General features: G+C 50.2%; 1 protein-coding gene across 4 annotated transcripts; it reads right to left on the bottom strand.

The window, feature by feature from the left end:
• Window positions 1–58: 58 nt before the first annotated feature.
• Window positions 59–15,455, bottom strand: Abcd4 (ATP binding cassette subfamily D member 4). Of its 4 annotated transcripts, XM_036205911.1 has the most exons (19): window positions 15,277–15,455; window positions 13,397–13,515; window positions 13,147–13,274; window positions 11,899–12,038; window positions 10,810–10,926; window positions 10,381–10,506; window positions 9,713–9,763; window positions 7,060–7,154; window positions 6,666–6,787; window positions 6,494–6,585; window positions 6,262–6,351; window positions 3,648–3,856; window positions 3,422–3,513; window positions 2,948–2,984; window positions 2,584–2,633; window positions 1,548–1,600; window positions 1,191–1,267; window positions 644–759; window positions 59–503 (listed from the first exon to the last, which is right to left on the bottom strand). In XM_036205911.1, the coding sequence occupies exons 1-19, from the start codon at window positions 15,312–15,314 to the stop codon at window positions 435–437; spliced, it is 1,821 nt and encodes a 606-aa protein (XP_036061804.1). In that variant the 5' UTR covers window positions 15,315–15,455; the 3' UTR covers window positions 59–434. The 4 variants fall into 4 exon arrangements, with proteins under 4 accessions (XP_036061804.1, XP_036061807.1, XP_036061806.1 ...); XM_036205914.1 differs by lacking the exon at window positions 13,147–13,274 and having other exon boundaries at window positions 15,277–15,314; XM_036205913.1 differs by lacking the exons at window positions 13,397–13,515; window positions 15,277–15,455 and having other exon boundaries at window positions 11,899–12,884; window positions 13,147–13,206.
• Window positions 15,456–20,355: the final 4,900 nt, after the last annotated feature.

Genomic DNA, 20,355 nt, shown 5'->3' on the forward strand with positions numbered 1-20,355 from the left:
AGTGTACCTTCAACCCGTGAAGGAAATCTGGAGACTCACTCAAAAAGATCACTCTACAGTAGAGAAAAGCCATGGTTTTAATGCTTATTCTTTTTTTAAAAAACACTTATAAAATCCAAATGGTTAGTTAAAGTTAAAAAATCTATCACTGAAATGGAATCAGCTTTCTTGAGTGGAATAGCTGTCTCAATCCGACCCTCACTTCTCAGTTCGTTCAGCTTCTCTTCAGCAAACATCATCTGAAGTAATTTGTGAAAAATCACGGGGGAGTGTTGGGGAGACCTCAGCGTTCCCTGCAGGGCCAACCCTGGGCAGGGCCTGCGGCTGCTAGGGTGAATGGGAGGCTCCTCCCTGTCCCATCAGCCCTGCTTGTCTGCTCCGGGCACTGCAGGCCTGCCCAGGGCTTGGCTGTCCTGGCGTATCCATGTCTGGCTTCACTCCATTTTGATTCTGGTCAGTTCCCACCTTCCTCCTCCACAGAGTTTCAGAACCCAGGAGTGAAACTGCAAGAGACCATTCATTACCCCACTGAGGTCAGTCGGCTGCCAGAGCAGTCACCCCGCTCCCTCTGCCGCCCGACGCCTCATCTGAGGGGCCCTGGCCAGGCCCAACCTTCCTCAGGCCGTCCCCGTGACATGGGTACCTTCTCGAGGCTGGGCCGGTGGCCCACGCTGACAAATGTCATCCCCAGTTGCTGGCCAATGCGATAGAGCTCACTCTCCACTTCCTCTGTCAGCGCACTGGTGGCTTCGTCAAGCACTGGCAGCAGATTTGGTGGAAAGGGATCACAGACCTGCCCTTGCCCTCTCCATCACTGTCCCACCCATATTCACCTGGGGTGAGCACTGCCTGGGTCTCTCAGCTGCCTACAGATAAATAACACTGTGCCCCAAGACCGTGCGATCCAAGACGTCCATATCTGCCACATGTACATGCCCCCACCAGGCACAGCTCGGGGGGGATGTCCACTCATCTGTGGAAGAATCCCAAAGAACTATAATCCCAACCCCTCTAACTGAGGCTGCCATGGCGGGAAGCTTAACAATGGGTATTTCCATTCTCAGGAGTAGGCCAAAGTGCCCAGCTCACCACAGGTAAGGGATACGGGGATGCCTAGCCATGCACAGGTGTGCAGAGGTGGGTGTGAACACACGTAGCACTGGGCACGTGCACCCACGGGGTGACCTCACCTGCATACTTTGGCTGTAGGTAGAAGAGACGAGCGAAGGACAGTCTTTGCATCTCCCCTGGGGACAGGACATCATACCTGGGAAATGACAAGTGAGCCCTTGAAGAGGTGACAGCTGGACTTTTTCAGAGAACAGGTCTTGAAGGAAGCAAGGTGACTGCAGAGGTTGGCTCCAGGACAGAGGCCCTCCCGCTTAGCCACATGACAGGTGAGGCCCAAACCACACCCAACGTACAGATCCCCAACTGGCGGACCAGCCCGACACCCGGCTGTTGGGGTCAGGAGCCATTCTAGCCCTTTACAGGGCAGCTGGGACCCATGTCTTCATGGAGGAACTGCTGAAATAGCTCATCCTTACCAGTTCCAATCCACCTGCTGGTCCAGACCTCCTGTCCTCGCCACCAAGCTGGACTGTAACAGACAGAGGACACAAAGTCTACACAAGGTGCAACCCTGTTTTCTGCAGTCCTAGTTCCCCTCCCCCCCAAATGTCTGTGAGACGGACACCACAGTGGTATACCACAGCGGGTGTCCCCCCCCAAATGTCTGTGAGATGGACACCACAGTGGTATACCACAGCGGGTGTCCCCCCCCCAAATGTCTGTGAGACGGACACCACAGTGGTATACCACAGCGGGTGTCCCCCCCCAAATGTCTGTGAGACGGACACCACAGTGGTATGCCATGGTGGGTGTCCCACCCCCAAATGTCTGTGAGATGGACACCACAGTGGTATACCACAGCGGGTGTCCCCCCCCAAATGTCTGTGAGACGGACACCACAGTGGTATGCCATGGTGGGTGTCCCACCCCCAAATGTCTGTGAGATGGACACCACAGTGGTATACCACAGCGGGTGTCCCCCCCCCAAATGTCTGTGAGATGGACACCACAGTGGTATGCCACGGTGGGTGTCATCACTTATATTCCAGGCTGGCTAGAGTATGGGGACAAGAAAAAGCAGACAGATTCCATCAGCTTTGTTATTGTTTTAAAATTTTCCACAGAGGTGAGAAAGCTCAGTGGGTTGAGTGCTTGCCACACCAGCCTGCCTGAATCCCATGCCTGGAACCCACACAAAGCTAGACGGAGAGACCTGAGTTCAAAGTTGTCCTCTGACCTCCACATGAACAATGTGGCATGCACATTCACACATCTAACACACACACACACACACACACACACACACACACACACACACACACACACCAGGAATGAAAATAATATCTCTGTGGAGAGCAAGAGCACAGCTCCTGACTGCCTGTGCCCTGTCCACAGCTCCTATTCCCAACATGCACTCCCACTGTTTACCCCAGTCTTTCCCAGAAACGTCGATGGCTCTACTGGCCAGGAGCGACCTGTGGCCTTGAGTCCTCAGAGCCCCGCCCCACTCACCAGGCCTGCCAACTCCAAGAACCTCATGATCCTCTCATCATCAGCAGAGCCTGAAAAACAGAGGCTTCCTCAGCACACGGGGGCCTCAGACCGGCCAGAATGGAGGTCACGCATCACAGCAGGGGCAGACTCCCCAGGACAAACCTCATGGCAGAAGGGCCTGTGAAGGGAATATTCACTTCCCTCCTCCGATGGGTGTCTCTCCTCAGGAAAGGAAGACCAGACAAGAAGAGGACCCCAAAATAGGGAGCAGATAAAGGATAAGACCCAACCTGAAACCAACAGCCTGACTAGACACCCTTCAGGCACAGGGGAGGCCAGTCAGGCCGAGCGGGGACAACAGTGATGAGGAGGGACAGCTCACCTGAGTCAGGGTAGATCTCCTTCAGGGGATAGATCACCTGAAACAAGAACATCTCTGCTAGGACAGGTGATGAGAGACCGAACTCAGTCCCACCCCTTAGCACTCCTAGGAACCACCCACAGAAGCCAGACTCCCCCCCACCTACGCAGAGGGTCCAGCAGGGGAGCCACAGTGCAGCCAGTGGGGCAACAGTAGGCTTCGGAACTGTGTTTGGGAGGCAAGAGTCTTGGAGCCTCCCGAGGGCACACACTAATGGCCAACAAACAAATGGGGTAACTGGCTAAACACCCTAGGAAGCGACTCTGGGTTCGGTCCATAAATACTGCGTAGTATGTTCTCAGAAGCTGGGGGCTCCCAGGCATGAACATTTTATTGGCCCTAGCCTCCTAGGGCCTGAGGCCTGGCCCACTGTTAGAAGCCCTAGATTCAAGTGGACGGCATGAGGTTGGAGGAGTGGACCCCGGCCCTGCTGACCTGCTCCCGAAGTGTCCCATCAGTGAAGAATGGCTTCTGTGGCAGGAACAGCACCCCGTGGGGCCCAAAATCAGCCAGCATCTGCACTGAGCCTGCAGAGCCCACAGAAGCCTCCATTGGGAGACCTCACAGAGAAGGTACCTGCCTTTTCTCTCCCCTCACCCGCTTCCCACCACACTGCCCACCAGGGCCACGGCTACATGGGGGGGCGGGAGGGCTGGCTCACCCTTCATGATCTCCCACAGGCCTCCCAGCACCCGCAGCAGGGAGGTCTTGCCGGTGCCTGTGTTGCCTGTGATGAGCAGGCTCTGGCCCTCGCAGATCTTCAAGCTCAGGTCCTTGATCAGGGGCTTGTCAGAGGAGGGGGCCTTGATGGAAACCCGATCAAGCAGAAAAGCTGTGTCTGATGGCTCTGCAATCGGCCACCCTGGTGCCCTAGGGCAGCAAAGGGAGGTGGAAAGACAGGCCATGTGAGTGGTACCAGGGACATGCTTGGCCTAGAGGTATCACCTTTGTCCCTGGGGGGCCTTCAAACCCAAGACACTGATGTCTCAGTCCCCACACCTCAGGGTGTAAAGGCATGTGGAGTTGAGGCTGCTAGCTGGACCCCGGGGATAGGGCATACCAAGAGGCCAAATGACAATAAACGTGTAAGTAACCCTCCGTGAGCCAAGGAATGATGTCTCGGGAGAAACCGAACCCACCCACTCTAACCTAGACCTTGAATTTCTTGTTTGTAGAACTGTCACCTAAGCCAGTCTGTGGTAGAATGTCATAGAGACCTAGGAATAAGCATGGACATGGAGCAGGAGCACTAACCTGTGACCCACTGTGACAGCCCTACACGACTGATCTTAATCAGTCTTGGCACCCATGAACGGTAAGTGCTGCTCTGCTTGGCAGACAGAGAAAACCCACTCAGATGGCCAAGTGACTTGCCCATGGCTGCACAGCTTCATTCTAGTATTAGTGGGGCTGTTGTTTGTCTTTTTTGTTGTCGTGTGTGTAGCCCAAGACATCCTGGAACTTGCTATGTGGACCAGGGTGGCCTCCAACTCAGAGATCCTGTGCTTCCCATGTCCTAGGATTGAAGGCATGGGTCACACTTAGGCATATTTCCATTTTTGGAATCTTACTGGGTGGCCACTGTCCAAGCACTTTCCAAGGATGATATCTAATCTTTACTTCTGAGAAAGATTTCATTAGTATCCTTTTCAGAGATAAAGGAAATGATACTCAGAACTGCTGTGGGATGGTCTGTATGTCAAATGTGTCGCTCTGATTGGTTAATAAATAAAACACTGATTGGCCAGTAGCCAGGCAGGAAGTATAGGTGGGACAAACAGAGAAGAGAATTCTGGGAAGTGGAAGGCTGAGGCAGAGAGACACTGCCAGCTGCCGCCATGACAAGCGAGATGAAAGGTACCGGTAAACCACGAGCCATGTGGCAAAGTATAGATTAAGAGAAATGGGTTAATTTAAGATAGAAGAACTAGATAACAAGAACCCTGCCACGGCCATACAGTTTGTAAGCAATATAAGTCTCTGGGTCTGAGCGGCTGTGGGACTGGCAGGTGAGAGAAATTTGTCCTGACTGTGAGCCAAGCAGGACTAGAGAAAACTCCAGCTACACAGAACAGTCAAGTAATTTGCCCGTGAGATGAAACAGGGAAGCCAGACATATATGAAAAGAGATATCTCTGGGTCTGAGGGAGGCATGAAACCAGGGGGACCTTAGAAAGGGACAGTGGTGGGGGCAGTGGTGGACTCAGTGGAAAGAAGAGGTAAGGAGGGCATTATTCAGACCCTTGTTCTCTTTTTAAAAAACAAAATATTACTTTTGTCCTGTGTGGTGTGTGCAAGTTTGTGCACATGTGTGTAAGCACAAGTGATACACATGTCATTTCACATGTGTTCCTTCTTTGAGACAATCTCTCACCAAACCTGGAGCTCACTGTTTGCCAAGGCTGACTAGATATTGAACCCTTGAGATCCGCCTGTTCCCAACCACCCTGCTCTAGTACTATAGGCACACGCTGCCATACCTGCCTTCTGTGTGGTTGCTAGAGACTCAAACTCAGATCCTCAAGCACTTTTTTTTGTTTGTTTGTTTGTTTTTTGAGACAGGGTTTCTGTGTGTAGCTTTGCGCCTTTCCTAGAACTCACTCTGTAGACCAGGCTGGCCTCGACTCACGGAGATCCACCTGCCTCTGTCTCTCAAGTGCTGGGATTAAAGGCGTATGCCACCACCGCCCGGCTGATCCTCAAGCACTTTACCCACTGAGACATCTCCTAACCCCTCTTTTCTTTCTTTTTTATTTATTTATTTTATATAATTTTTATTGATAAATTAATAAAATAATATGTATTTTATTTAGGCAGGGTCTCTTCATGTAGTTCAGGGTGGCCTTAAACTCAAAACAATCCTACCTCAGCCTTCTAAGTAATGAGATTAAAAGTGTAAGCCAGGGGTTGGGGATTTAGCTCAGTGGTAGAGTGTCTGCCTAGCAAGTGCAAGGCCCTGGGTTCGGTCTTCAGCTCCGAAAAAACAAAAACAAAAACAACAACAACAATAAAAAAAGTGTAAGCCACCATGCCTAGCTTTTCGTGTTATGGTGCCAGGCATCTGCTTTTTCCTGCTGGAGAATAATGTCAATCTATACAACGGGTACCAGAACAAAGGTGTCAGCCGACAGTGCACACCAATAATGCACTTGATACAACATGGAGACTACTTCCACCCACTCCTTCTAACTCTGCTGCCCAGCGGGAGGGGCTCCACGGTAAAACCAGCTGCTGATGACTGCGTTCTTCCACCTGCACTACAGCTTGGTACTCACTTGTTCAAATCCCACTCACTCTCGCCTAGGCTCTCACAGTCTTGTGATTGTTGGGACATGTCCAGCAGGGCCTCCTGAAGCTCTCCAATCCTGGGAAAGGAAGGAAGAACTAAGTCAGGATCCAGATGCCAGGTGAAGGGGAAGCTCCTTCCTGTCTCACGCCCACTAACACACGGTGGGATTCCTGTCCTTTTCCCTCTGGGCATTTTCTAACGGCGCACACTCTGCTCACCTGTGCGTGTAACCGGCAACATCGGAGAATGTGGTGGACAGGTCAATGAGCTGGGTGAAGCAATTGATGAGGTAGATGCACACAAAGGCATTCTGGTCAGGACACAGAGCAGTCAGTGCAGGCCCCAGGCACTGGCCACAGGGTACGGGTTTATCAGAAGGGTCCTCCTCACCTTGCTGACCAGGGTGCTGAGCTCTGTGGGGCTCAGGTCTCCATAGATCCCACTGAAGATAGGGATGGCGATGACGACGTAACTCAGAATGCTGCCCAGATAATCAAAGGTGTTGATACCAACTGCAGGAAACAGATTTCGTGAGACCCAGGAGACACTCATGTCTTCTGCGGGGAACACAACTCAGGCTGGAAGCCAAGGAAGGTCACACTTCCTCCAGATCTCCATTCCCCTAGGATACCCACAGCAAAGGCAGTGGCACCCCGCCCCCCTTAATCCTTTCAATAAATGGATCCCTGACCAGGGCAGGCAGACAGTAGGGTGGGATGCAAGTGAAGTGATAATTGCACCATCCCCATCCTGGGGTCCCACCTCCCAGAGCCCCTCTGCCTACTGTACAGCCAGAGCTCCCTGGACATCAGCTCTCTCTGGGTTTGAAGGAGTCTCTGCAGCCTGCGGTCCGTCCTCATGTGCTCTACGAGTCCAGCTCTGGGGGAAAAGAAGGTGTCTATAGGACCTGCCGGGGCTCAGCAAGGCTGGGGCACCATCACTGCCACCATGGCCTCCTTTAGAGACCAAGCCTATGCAAACGATCTAAGCTTCAGACATTTTTTTTCCATGAGCACCTACCCACAGCTTGAGCCCCATGACCGAGTCTGTGGTCATAAACTCTGAAGTTGGCCAGACCTGGTTCTGATCCAAAACTCTGGCTGGTGTCTACTAAAATCAGTTACTTAACACTTGTTCCTTACTTTAAAGCTGTAGTGACATCTACATAGTAAGTTAGATCGTGATCTCAGAGTTCTGTTGAGGGGTGCTAAAGAGAAGGCTCAGCGCTTTTGCCCTTATAAAGGACCTGGGTTCAATTCCCAGCATGCACATGGCAGCTCACAACTGTTTGTAACTCCAGTTTCAGGGGACCTGACTGCCTCTTCTGACCTCAGCAGGCACCAGGTGCACTCATGGTGCAGATGTACATGAACGCAAAGCACTCATAGTATACATAAAATAAGTAAATCTTAAAAACTTTAGCCTAGCGTAGTGGTGCACGCCTGTAATTCCAGCACTTGGGAAGCAGATCTCTGTGAGCTCAAGGCCACCCTGTTTACAGAGAGAGTTCCAGGACAGCCAGGGCTATATAGGGAGGCAGTAGGGGGCTGGAGGCCTGGCTCAGTGGTTAAGAGCATTCTTGCTCTTCCAGAGGGTACCAGTCCAATCTCAGCACCCACACGAGGCAGCTCACAACTGCCTACTTCTGGGCCCTAATGACACCAACGCGTGTGCGCGCGCGCACACACACACACACATGAATAAAGTAAATAAAAATTAAAAAATAAAATTAAAAAATTCAAAGCAATTGAATAAAAAAAAGGGTTCTGTTGATTTTTTTTTTTTTCCAGAGCTGAGGATCGAACCAGGGCCTTGCGCTTGCTAGGCAAACACTCTACCACTGAGCTAAATCCCCAACCCCTTTTTTTTTTCTTTTTTGATACACACTCTCATGCATCCAGGCCAGTCCTTAACATGCTATGTAGCCAGAATGATCTTGAATTACTGCCTGCCTCTACCTCCTGAATGGTAGGACTATAGCCATGTGCTACCACACCTAGTTTATGTGGTGCTAGGGATTCAACCCAGGGACTCAGGCATGCCAGGCAAGCACTCTGCCAGCTGATCTACATCTCTAGCCCTAGATTTTCTGAATATAAAGTACCATGCACATGAGGGACCCTGAGTAAATAAGAGCTATTAGTATTGTTGTTGTTATTATTACTAATTATTATTGTTACTATTACAGTGCAGGGGCTAGAACTCAGGAGTGTTCATGCTAGGTAAGTGTTCTACTACTGAGCTACACCGCCAACCTCAAGAGCTACTATGATTAAGCAAATGAAACGGAGCAGTCACTACACACCAGACTCCATGCTGGCAGTCAGCCAATGCAATGGAACAAACAGTTCCTTTCCTTTCTTTTTTTTGAGATGAGGACCGAACCCAGGGCCTTGCGCTTGCTAGGCAAGCCCTCTACCACTGAGCTAAATCCCCAACCCCCTTTCCTTTCTTTTAAGAAACTTGCAGTGGATGACAGGTGGCCCTGCCACTAGGAATATAGAATGTCAAGTGTGTCCTCAGGATATGGCAACAAACAGGTGTGTCCACTAAGGGAGTCTAGGGCAGCTGCCCAGGGAGGTAACTTAAGGCTTCAAACACAGGCAGAAAAAAATCCAAAAGAAAAGTTGGAGGGAAGAAGGGGGAGTTTTGAATGTTGCAGAGTCAGCAGAACCCATGAGCTACCCTGTCAGATCTCACCAGCAGAAGCTGCAGGATCCAAAGCAGATGCACCATCAGAAGCCAGTTTAGGCTCCTTTTCTTTGACAGAGTCTCACTATGCACCTCTGGCTGGCCTTCAACTCACGGAGGGCTACCTGCTTCTGAGTACTGGATTAAAGGTGTGAGCCGCCATGTCCTCCTGGCTCATCTCAGATTCTTAGTGTTCCTGGAGTCCCCAAGCAGAGGTGACTGCCTACTGCAGTTGAGACTGCCCGAGAGCAAAGGAGCTATTAAATCCACGCCATGCACAGGTGATCCAGGGGCTAATTCAACTTCTTAAACACAGCCTATGCCACCAGCCCGAACACCGCCACCAGGGCCTGCCCTGCTCCGGGAGGGCAGGGACTTCACGACACCCAGCAAGACACCAGGCCCGTGGCTCCAACAAGTGGGGGAAGCAGATGTGACCTTCTGTGAAAACACTATCCCCCCCCCCCCCCCCCCCCACGCTGCAGAGACAAAAGGAAGCCATTCCACAGACAGGAAAAGAGACAAAAACAGTACCTGAAGCCACCCACTCTTTATTCCTTGGCTATTCTAGACCCCATGTTAGGCCACCAGCTCCAGAAGCAGCACTGTGCCGGAGCACAGGGAGAAGGCTGGGGAGAGGGTCACTAAGTATGAGAAGCTCGAAGGTGCCAGGAAGGTTGTGGCTTTTATCTTTCTTATCCTAACACTAACTGTGGGGAGGAGGGGACTTCCTCCCCTAGACTCACCTGTAGAAAGCTGCAGGCTCGGCATTCACTCGAATCTGCATGTGCTTGAACCTGGGCAGACAGAAGGGAAATTTGTGCTGAGGCAGGGAGCCCTGGATGGAGAGGAAGCCCACTCCCACACAACTGAATCCGGCTCCACCTCGACACTGTGGCTGCCTGTCCCTGGACTGTCCCAAGGGTGAAAACCCCTGGGTCTTGGGTGGACTGTCCCAAGGGTGAAAACCCTGGGTCTTGGGTGGAGCTGCAGGAGCCGTACGAACATCGCTGACCTCAGCTCTGTGCTGACTTCAGCGTTCTGGGATGGGACAAGTGTAGTCTTGCCGACGGACCTTCTCCCCGAGGCCTAGCTTAACCAAAGCAAGCAGCCCAGGGCAGGGGCAAGCTGTAGATCAGCTGCTGGCCCAACAGACTGGGTAATTAGACCAAGAACTTATGAGAAGGCCCCCAGAAGATGCCGGTGATAGCCAACCCACACCTTTCTTACTGCTTCACATGTATGATGTCCTTAATTCTCACAGTTCTCTCAGTGGACAAGTACATCGTTCACTTCAGAGACAGAGAATGGAAATCTCAAGAGGCATATGACACCCATGACCCCCATGAGATTATGCATGGGTAGTGGCTGGTACAGCAGTCTCCTTGCCCCTTAATCAACCAAGAAGACACACCGAAAATCCCCCTCCAGCTTCTCCTGCTGCACCAGCTTCGTCACGATGGGTCCCATCAAAGTTTTGTTCACTATAGTTCCCAGGATGAAGTATCCAAAGATGCTCACGGGCCCAAGCCAGCCTGTGCTGAAAGGCAGAGAGAAAGGGAGGAAGAGAGAGGATGTGGGGTGCCACACCTGCAGGGAGCACTGCGGACTTCCTTCCTGCCTCATCTCTCCTAGGTAGCCCCTGTTGGATCTCTGCATCACCAGGACATCTGACACCTAAAGCTATGGAGCCAGGGTCATGAGCACGTGAGCTAGGAAGGCTCCCTGGGGTGCTGGTGGGAAAGATGAGCCTCCCTTGGACCCTGCCCTGCCCTGGGTGTGGGAGGCTCTGGGTAAACAACACCAGGCTGGGGAGGAGGGCCCCTGGAGGGGGAGGCTGCACCTTTGGAAGCACTGGTATGTGTAGTAGGCCAGAGTGAAGGGGGAGATGATCAGCTTGCTGGTCATGCTGCTGAGTTGCCGGCAGAACCGCTCCACATCCTGGCTGATGCGCTGGTCCCTACAGCCAAGGACAGAGAGCTGAGCCCAGCGAGCTGCGAACCTCCACTTCTAACCCTGACTTAGCTGGACCCAAATAATCCTTAGACTCTAGCCAGGCTTCTAGACAGCTGTCTCAATTTACCCTACAGGGGAGGGGGAAGAAAAGCCATCAGAAGATCCAAGGAAAATCTGAGGGTAGAGTTGTCTTCTTGCCTGGTTGGGAACATGGTCTCCTTAATCTCAATCCTCCCGTATCTCTCTATGGACCTGAGGTTACTCCAGGTCAGGGTCTGGTTGTGACAGCATCACCAGGGCTGAGTCATCATGAAGAGGCCATCTTCTCAGGCCCTTCACTGGGAAGCTCAGCCTGAGATGAGCAAAAGTCACCCCGGGGCTGGCAGCACCTGCTGTGACATGGTGAGTGGAGAAGGCCTAAGTGTGAGGGGTGATCCCACAGGTCTCATCTCACCACTGGGGCCACACCGACTCCAATTCCCAGCGAGAGACATGAGCCGGGACAGGCCGCTCGCAATCCCTCACCTCTAAAATTACAGTGTACAGGGAAACACTTGATGTTGGGTCTTAGTTCACCCTCACTACGTCCTTGAGACAGGAACCATTATGATTGTCTCTGTACAGATGAAGGTGGGCTTACTGAACCTAAGAGCTAGAGGCAAGGAGGGGACCGAATGGGGACCCGAATCCCAGACAGCCCTCCATGGCTGCACATCCAAGAACTTGTTTCCTGGCAAGGATGCTTTCTTTACTTGCTTCAACTCAATATATCAAACGGCCTAAAGGGAATTGCTCCTAATCGCTTCCTTTTAGCACCCTATTCTCGGCCCCACAGTCTCTCTGCAGAACACCCTCCCTACGCAGCTCGGGGCAGCCACACCAGCCTCCTGCAGGTGAGCGTGGCCAGGAGTCTGCAGGCCTAAGCTAGTTGCCTGGGACACTCAGGAGGCAGCAAAGACAGAGGAGGGGTGCCTACGGATTATCGATGTCATCCCGCAGCACGTTCAGGGTGTAGTACACTCGGGCCCGGAAGTACAGGTTGTGCAGGTGTTCGGTGAGGTCCTTCCTCCAGCTCACGTACAGCAGGTTGCAGGTGAACTGGTCAAAGCTCTTCAACTGTTCATGGGGTGGGGGGTAGGAGGGCAGGGCAAAGGGAGGGGAGGAAAGGATGGCTTCCTGCAAGTCTAGGCTCAAAGCTCAGAGCCGGCGGCAGGAGCTTCTGCTGATAAGGCGGAATCCACTCGGATCACTTCTGCACAGTTCCCTTGTAAGGCTTCAAGTCACGAGACTTCCCTTCCCCATTCGCTCCTCACATGCCTAGTCCTTCAACAAATCTCAACGAGCTTACCAAAGGCAGGCCCCTCAAGCCCCTTTCTGCAGTGCATGTCTCACACTGAGCAGGGGTGCAGCTGGAGACGGGAAACCGTATGGTCTGCTCCATTTATGATTTACCCCCTCTGTCCCCAAGATGGGAGAGGCCTCCACATGTCTTAGGTCTTACTGACTGAAAGCACACCCAAATGGCCCCCTGAGGACAAGAAACTGCTGGTCCAGCCTGACAGAGGGCATCAGGCTGGGTCTTGGTAGAGCCTTGTTCCATCGCCTGCCACTTCTGAAGAGCCTCACGCTAAGCACTAGGGAAACTGACAAGTTCACAATCCAGCCAGCGAGCAGATGAGCAAGGGTGTAAGGAGTGTGGGAGCAGCTGTGAACTCGGAGAGGAAGTGCAGACGGAGAAGGGGTTGGATTTGAATTAGGAGACAAAAAGAAAGCTGAGGAAGACAAGAGAGTGCCAATAAAGGTGTCCTGAAAAAACAGGCAGGGTGGTGTTGCCAACTCAAGTCGTGGGAGGCAGCTCCGGAGGAGAAAGCAGCAGGTGGAAGGTTGGAGGTATGGGTCACAGCCTCAGCTGCCAGAGAAGGAGCAGCTAGCTCTCCGGCTGCAGACCCGGGTCCGAGCTCCCTGAAATGAGAGACTTCTGGCATGGGAAGGGACCTTGACTGTTTCTACGGAATGCTAAACCAGAACGTTCATCCCAAGTAGGCCAATAGCAAGATCAAGGCCCTGCCTCAGGTTCTGACCTGCAAGGAAACCTAGCTCTAGTTCCCAGAAAGGGGCAGAAACACACTCAGAGCTTGGTTCCTGCTTCCTGAACACTAAGTCCCACCAGGCACTGCACTAGACTGGAGAAGAGGGACCATGGGAAAAGGGAGAGAGTCCTTACGGTGGAGTTGAGAACAATGAGTGCCACAGCCAGCAGGGTCAGTCCCTTAAATCCATCCAGGTCTTTGTTTCCCAAGACCCCATAATACTGACTGGGGATCAGGCCAACTTGGTAGATCACCAGTTGCTCTGTGGGGAGGGAGAGGGGCCAGAAATCACAGGGGAAAGGAAAGACATGTCCTCCTGCCAGAGACAGGGAAAGGAATCCTAAACCCAGGCTCTTTCCCATCCCCCACAGCCCATTCACTCACCCAAGAGGGTCACACACAAGAGCGTCATGAACATTAAGACATTCTGTGATGACCAAGAAGGGAAGAAAACCTTCTGTATCCTCAGGAACCGCTGAACAAGTTGCAGATCTAACTTGGGCCTGCAGAAGCCAGACATGGAGAGAAGGCTCAGGACAGTCCAGCCTTACAGGAGGTATGGGGCTGAGCCTCGTTATTTACTGAGGGTCCAGGCTCCACACGAAAAGTGGCTTATGGATACTGAATATGATAGCTAGATGGATATCAGTGCAAAAAGTGATACTACTAACCTAATAGAAGCAAATGTAACAAAAAAGATATTTTAATGAAGATACCTTATCAATGATGGAGTAGGAAGACATTTCTCAAATAAGACCCCAAATCTACAAGCAACACAAGGTAAAACTGATGGGCTTAATTTATAATGAAGTATTTTTACTCAACACAGTACTACAGACTTTGGTTAAACGAGAGAAGGCATTTACGGAATGAAAGTTGTAAGGAATTACAGTCTGGAGTATGCATGGAATTTTGCAAGTCGGGATATTTCATAGGAAAGTAGGGAAAGTAGATAAATAGTCTATGAAAGGAGCAAGCCATCAGCCAAATACCTGGATTAAATCAGCACAATGTGGTTGACAAGATGGCTCAGTCAGTAAAAGTGTTTGTCTTTAAGACCTGAATTCCATCCCCAGATCCCAGTGTGGAAAGAAAGAACCAACTCCTAAAAGTTGCTCCCTGACTTCCATACATGTGTCACACACACACACACACACACACACACACACACACACACACACTAATAAAACAAAAACAAGGCTAGCATAATAGAACACTATCTTACACACATCAGACTGATACATATTAGAAACAAACAAAAAAAAAACTAAACAATACCAATTATTGGGAATGGAAATAAGGGAAATACTGCTGTCAGCAAGTATATACTACTTGTGACCACTCCAAAGAGCAACCTTGTGTGTGGAATTAAGTATGGCTCAGCATCTTATTTGCAGGTGGATAGCCCAGAGAAAAATCAGCAATATCTACCAAAAGACAACTGCCGCAATATTCATTGCAGTATATTTTGTGGTGTTTTAAGTATTGGAAATAATCTAGGTGCCCATTACTAGGGAAATGGGTAAAATAATCTTAGTAATAAGGGTGATAGCAGGTAACATTCAGGAGTGAAAACTCTTATTGCACAAATGACCTCAAAACCCAAAGCTCAGTTTTAAGTTTTTGGTGTTTTTTTTTTTTTTCTTTTCTTTTCCTTTCTCTCTTTCTCTCTTTCTTTCTTTCTTTCTTTTTTTTTTTTCTGTTTTAAAAATCACAACATGTAAGCCGGACGATGGTGGAGCACACCTTCAATCCCAGCACTCGGGAGGCAGAGGCAGATGGATCTCTGTGAGTTCCAGGCCAGTCTGGTCTACAAAGTGAATTCCAGGATAGCCAGAGCTTTTACACAGAGAAACCCTGTCTTGAAAAACAAAACGAACAAACAACAACAAACCCAAATCACAAGCTATTACTTACATGAATTCAAAATCAATAGATATATTTAACGTAACATGACAATTTAAGTGAGGGCGTCTAAAAAAAATTAATACTCGGGGTGTGTGTGGGGAGGGTGGGGGGTGTGTGGATGTCCGAGATGCGGATTGGGATTGAGAATGCGAACCCCGGGAGAAAGATACCAGAGGAGGGGTGTCTGCTATACCAAGAACGTCAACTCCATTCTGGGAAGCCGGGGTTCCCAAGAGCGCCGAGAACTCCAAGGACAGTTGCCAGAGAGGACCCGGCGGGGGCAGCAGCCTCTTCCCCACTGCCCAGCCAGGCAGGGCGTCCCCACCAACCCGGCCGTCCTCACTAGCCCTGCTCACCTGGCGCCAGCTCGGGCTGTGGGCCCTGGGACCGCCATAGCCCGGGATGCGAGCAGAGAGCCCGCCGAGCTAGCCCGGAGTCCAGCCCGGGCAGAGTCCGCCGCGCTCGGGGCCCCGCCCCGGGAGGAAAGGGGAGGGACTCCAGCGACCACAGAGACGCGGCGGGTAGAGAGGACGGCTCGGGCGCCGCGGCCGCTCCCGGAAGCGCAGGCCTTCCGGAAAGAGCAAGAGAAGAGCCAGACTTTACGGAGCTGGCCCGGCGGCTAGAGCGTCCCCTCTGGGTCTGGGAGGTTTCTTTTGACAACTGGAAGTTAGCCATGTACATTTCTCCCAGAGAAGCCAGCGTGATCTTTAGTGCGCGTATGTGTGTGCTCACGCGAGTTCTGAGCCAGGGCACAAGGGTGGAAGTCAGAGGACCACTTCAAGGGGTCAGTTTTCTCCTTCCATCCTGAGGGTTCCTGGGGAGCAAACTCAGGTTGTCAGGATTGGCGGCAAGAGCCTTCACCGGGTGAGCCAGCTCGTTGGTCCCAGCACGATTTACATGCTTTTTTTAAAAAAAATATTTCATGTATATGGATGTTTTGCCTGCATATATGTCGGAGTACCACGTGCGTACCTGGTGCTTGCAGAGGCCAGAAGAGGGCATCGGAGTCTCTGGAACTCAAGTTACAGACCCCGAGCCTCTGAAAGAGCAGCCAGTGCTTGTAACCTCTGAGCCATCTCTCCAGGACGTTCGTTCCTTCTCTCCCCAAAGTGATTTTTAAGTCAGGTAGTTGTAGCTCAGTGGTAAAGGGCTCGCCTGGAATACATAAAGCCCTCGGTTCAGTCCCCACGGCTACAAAAATAAACATATAATCTGTTTCCCAGCCATATACGGCAGCTGAAGCCTGTAATTCCACAACTGAGGAGGTATAAGCGGGAGGATCGGGAGTTCAAGATAAGCCTCAGTTACATAGGAAGTGCTGAGTTCGGGCTGCCTTCCAGAGGACCTGGGTTCAGTTCCCAGCACCCACATGGCAGCTAACAACTGTCTGTAACTCCAAGATCTGACACCCTCACACAGATATACATGCAGGCAAAACACTAATGTACATAAAATTAAAAAAAAAAAAAATAGAAGAAAACGATTTTTTTTCTGAGTTCATGACTAGCCTGGACTAAAAGAGACCTGACTCAAGGGAAAAAAAGGGGGTGGGGAGGGGATTCTTTAATCATTGCTGTTTTCAACACTGCTCATGTATAGTGGGGTTTTGTTTGTTTGGTTTGGGTTTTTGTTGTTGTTGTTTTGTTTTTTCTTTCTTTCTTTTCTTTGAATTTTTTTTTCGAGACAGGGTTTCTCTGTGTAGCTTTGTGTCTTTCCCAGAACTCACTCTGTAGCCCAGGCTGGCCTCGAACTCACGGAGAGTCGCCTGCCTCTGCCTCTTGAGTGCTGGGATTATAGGCCTTTGCCACCACTGCCTGGCTGGTGAGTAGTGTTAAAAGATGAATGGATGAAATTCTTATCAACTAATTGACTAAAGTACCTAAAGAGATTCAAGAAAACAATAATATCATCTCAGGGGGCCCCAAATTTGAATCTAGATTTATCTTCTTATTGTCCCTCAACCCTATGGCCAACTCTATACCAAACACTGGACAAGTCAACAGGATAGCACATATCAGTTGTCCTCAAAGGGCTTCTAAGTCTCCAGGTCTGTCAGGTGGCAAGCACGGCTGTCTTTATGAAGTTCCATGACAAAGATTAAAAACCAAACCAAAACAACAACAACAACAACAAAACCAGGCTCTCCCAGCTTCAACACCAACAATTTTTGGGGCCTGGTCTTTGTTGGATGAGTTACAGGAGCCTGAGCAATGCCTCAGGACTGAACAGCCCTAAGACACCCATAGCACTGCCCCTGAATCAGCCAACAAAAATATGTTGCTAAATATCCCTTAGCAGAGAGGAGGACCAAAATCCTGGTTTCACTGTGTTCCCCGGCATTGAAAAACAATGTTTCCATAAGAGAGGGGCAATCAATCCAGGATAGAGAAAGATGGTAACAACGACAATTCATTCTGCTGTGTCAGGCCTGGCACTAAGGACTGGAGACACAGCAGTTTCAACACCATGTGGTGGCACACACCTGTCAACCCAGCATTCTTTCGGGAGATAGAGTAAGAGTTCAAGGCTAGCCTGAGCTACCTGAGACCTGTCTCAAAAACAAAGCAAAGCAAAACAACAACAAAAAACAAACAAACAAACAAAAAAAACAACAAAAACAAAAAAACAAAAAAACATTAAAAAATTTCTCAAGGGCTGGAGGGAAGGCTCAGTGATCCTGACGCTTGTTACTCTTGCAGAGGATGCAGGTTTGGTTCCTAGCACTCACATCAGGAGACTCACAACTTCATGTAACTCCAGTTCTAGGGAATCTGATGCCCTCTTCTGGCCTCTGCAGGCACCTCCACACATGTGGTACACATATCTACACTTAGATACACATATTTTAAAGGATAAATCTTTAAAAAAATTTTTTCTCTATTTTCATAACTGCATTTGGCCTGAAGTCCATAAACAATAAACAAATGAAATGATACGCAGATCAGATCCTGCTAAGAAGACCATAGCAAGCTGACAAAGGTCGAGCCCACTGGTCCATGCCCTGAGATAGTTCTTAGTCCCTATGACATTTTGTTTTATTTTGTTTTTGGAGACAGGTTTTCTCTGTGTAGCCCTGGCTGTCCTGGAACTTGCTCTGTAGACAAGGCTGGCCTCAAACTCCCCAGTGCTGGCATCAAAGGCATGTGCCTGGCATGGCCAGCCCCTAAGAATACTCTTGGGATCACATCTCTGTGGAAGAAAGCAAAATAGAACCCACGAGGAAATCACCATGCGAGGATCCCACCTCCTGGGACCCCTTAAGAAGTTCCAGAACTAAAATGATGCACCAGGATTGGCCCTGCTGGGCACAGATAGCTACCCTCTCTACTCTAGTGGCTAAGTCTTAGAATCTATGTTATTTCAAGAAGTCCGTGATCTCAGGCAAGTCTGCTCCGAAGAAGTTTGCCTGGGGCTTTAGATCCAATCCCAGCACCACAGAAGAGAGAACAGGGGGAGAGAGAGCAAGATAGGCCAGTGGTTAGATCCTGTTGAAAGGTTCTGGGGGAAGACTGAACTGCCCACTGGCATTGTCTCGAGGAGCTTATCAGAGGGTCTGTGGGGCAAGGGGAGGCTGAATGAGGGCTATAGAGAGTTCAGAAATGTGCTGTAAAAAGAGGAACAGAGCTGGGAGGTGGTGGTGCACACCTTTGATCCCAGCACCCGGGAGACAGAGGCAGGCAGATCTCTGTGAGTTTGAGGCCAGCCTGGGCTACAGAGTGAGATCCAGGACAGGCACCAGGCACCAGAATGACACAGAGAAACCTTGTCTCAAAGGAAAAAAAAAAAAAAGAGAGAGAGAGAGAGAGAGAGAAACAGATAAAATGCCAGTAGTTTAGAGGAGAATGTAGAGTCAGATATTACAGATGCGCAAACCACAGGGAAGAGATTCTGGAGGGGATGGTTGTTACCCTTTTTTGATCACTTACTAAGACTTGGGAGCTATGTTGGACTTTTTTTTTTTTTCTTGTTTCTTTTCTTTTTCCTCTTTGAGACACGGTCTCTTTATGTAGCCCTGGCTGTCCTGGAACTTACTATATAGACCAGGCTGGCCTCAAACTCCCAGAGATCCACCTGACTCTGCCCTCCGGGTGCTGTGATTAAAAGTGTGGACCACCACCGCCAGGCAGGTGATGGGCATTTTATTTGAATCATTTAATCTGTAAAACCAATTTGTAAGACCGGTCATTTTGTTAACCCTGTTCACACAGGGAGGAACCAGTTCCGTAAACTCAGTCATTGGCTCCTAAGTGAGGGATTGGGGATATAACCAAGACTTCTGGCTTTGGAGCCCATACTCTTCCCTCCATTTCCACCTGAACTATCTCTTCTCCAAATTTTAACTCCGGCCTAATATTTATATTTGTTGCCATTTATTCCCCTGTTGATAGGAAAACATAATTACTGGTCTTTCAAGACTCGGCTGGAAGCCAGGTAAGGTGGTGCATGCCTTTCAGGAGGCAGAGGCAAGAGGGTCTCTGTGAGTTCGAGGCCAGAATGGTCTACAGAGTGAGTTCTAGGATATCCAGGTCTACCTAATAGTGAGAGTCTGTCTCAATACAAACAAATAAAACCAATACACTGTAGAAAGGGCCTGAGTATACACAAATGGTGTATGCACAATTGATACTCTGGGGAAAAGAGGACCCTGGGACCAATCCCTGACAGATACTGGGGTCAACTGCACTGAGAGTATTGGAGGCCAGAGGCAGTTAAGTATGGTGGCAATATGACAAGGTGGAAACAATCAATATTGAGAGTGCAACGGCCAGGCACGGTGGTGCATGCCTGCAATTGCAACATCTGGGAGGCTGGGAGAGCAAAAATTCTACTGGATGTGGTATACACACTTGTAAACCACAGTACTCGAGAAGTACAGGCAGGAAGATTGTAAGTGCAAGGCAAGCTCTAGCCTCATACTGGGTTTGAGGCTAGTCTGACCCTGTCTTAAAAAAAAAAAAAGAGGGGGGTGTTGGGATTGTAGCTCACTGGTAGAGAGCTGCTTGCCTAGCATGCCTGAGGCCCTGGGGTCTATTTCTAGTATTGTCAGGGGGAAAGTGCAAATTCCTGAGTGTAGCATGTGCTGAGAGTGTGAGCTGGTAGAGTGTGAGCTGGTAGTGTGTGAGCTGATAGTGTGTGAGCTGGTAGTGTGTGAGCTGATAGTGTGTGAGCTGATAGTGTGTGAGCTGGTAGTGTGTGAGCTGATAGTGTATGTGCTGATAGAGTGTGAACTGGTAGAGTGTGAGCTGATAGTGTGAGCTGGTAGAGTGTGAGCTGGTACTGTGAGCTGATAGTGTGTGAGCTGATAGAGTATGAGCTGATAGAGTGTGAGCTGATAGAGTGTGAGCTGATAGTGTGTGAGCGGATAGAGTGTGTGCTGATAGTGTGAGCTGGTAGAATGTGAGCTGGTAGAGTGTGTGGTGATAGTGTGAGCTGGT

The sequence above is a fragment of the Onychomys torridus genome, chromosome 14 (genome assembly GCF_903995425.1).
Source record: "Onychomys torridus chromosome 14, mOncTor1.1, whole genome shotgun sequence".
Taxonomy (NCBI): domain Eukaryota; kingdom Metazoa; phylum Chordata; class Mammalia; order Rodentia; family Cricetidae; genus Onychomys; species Onychomys torridus.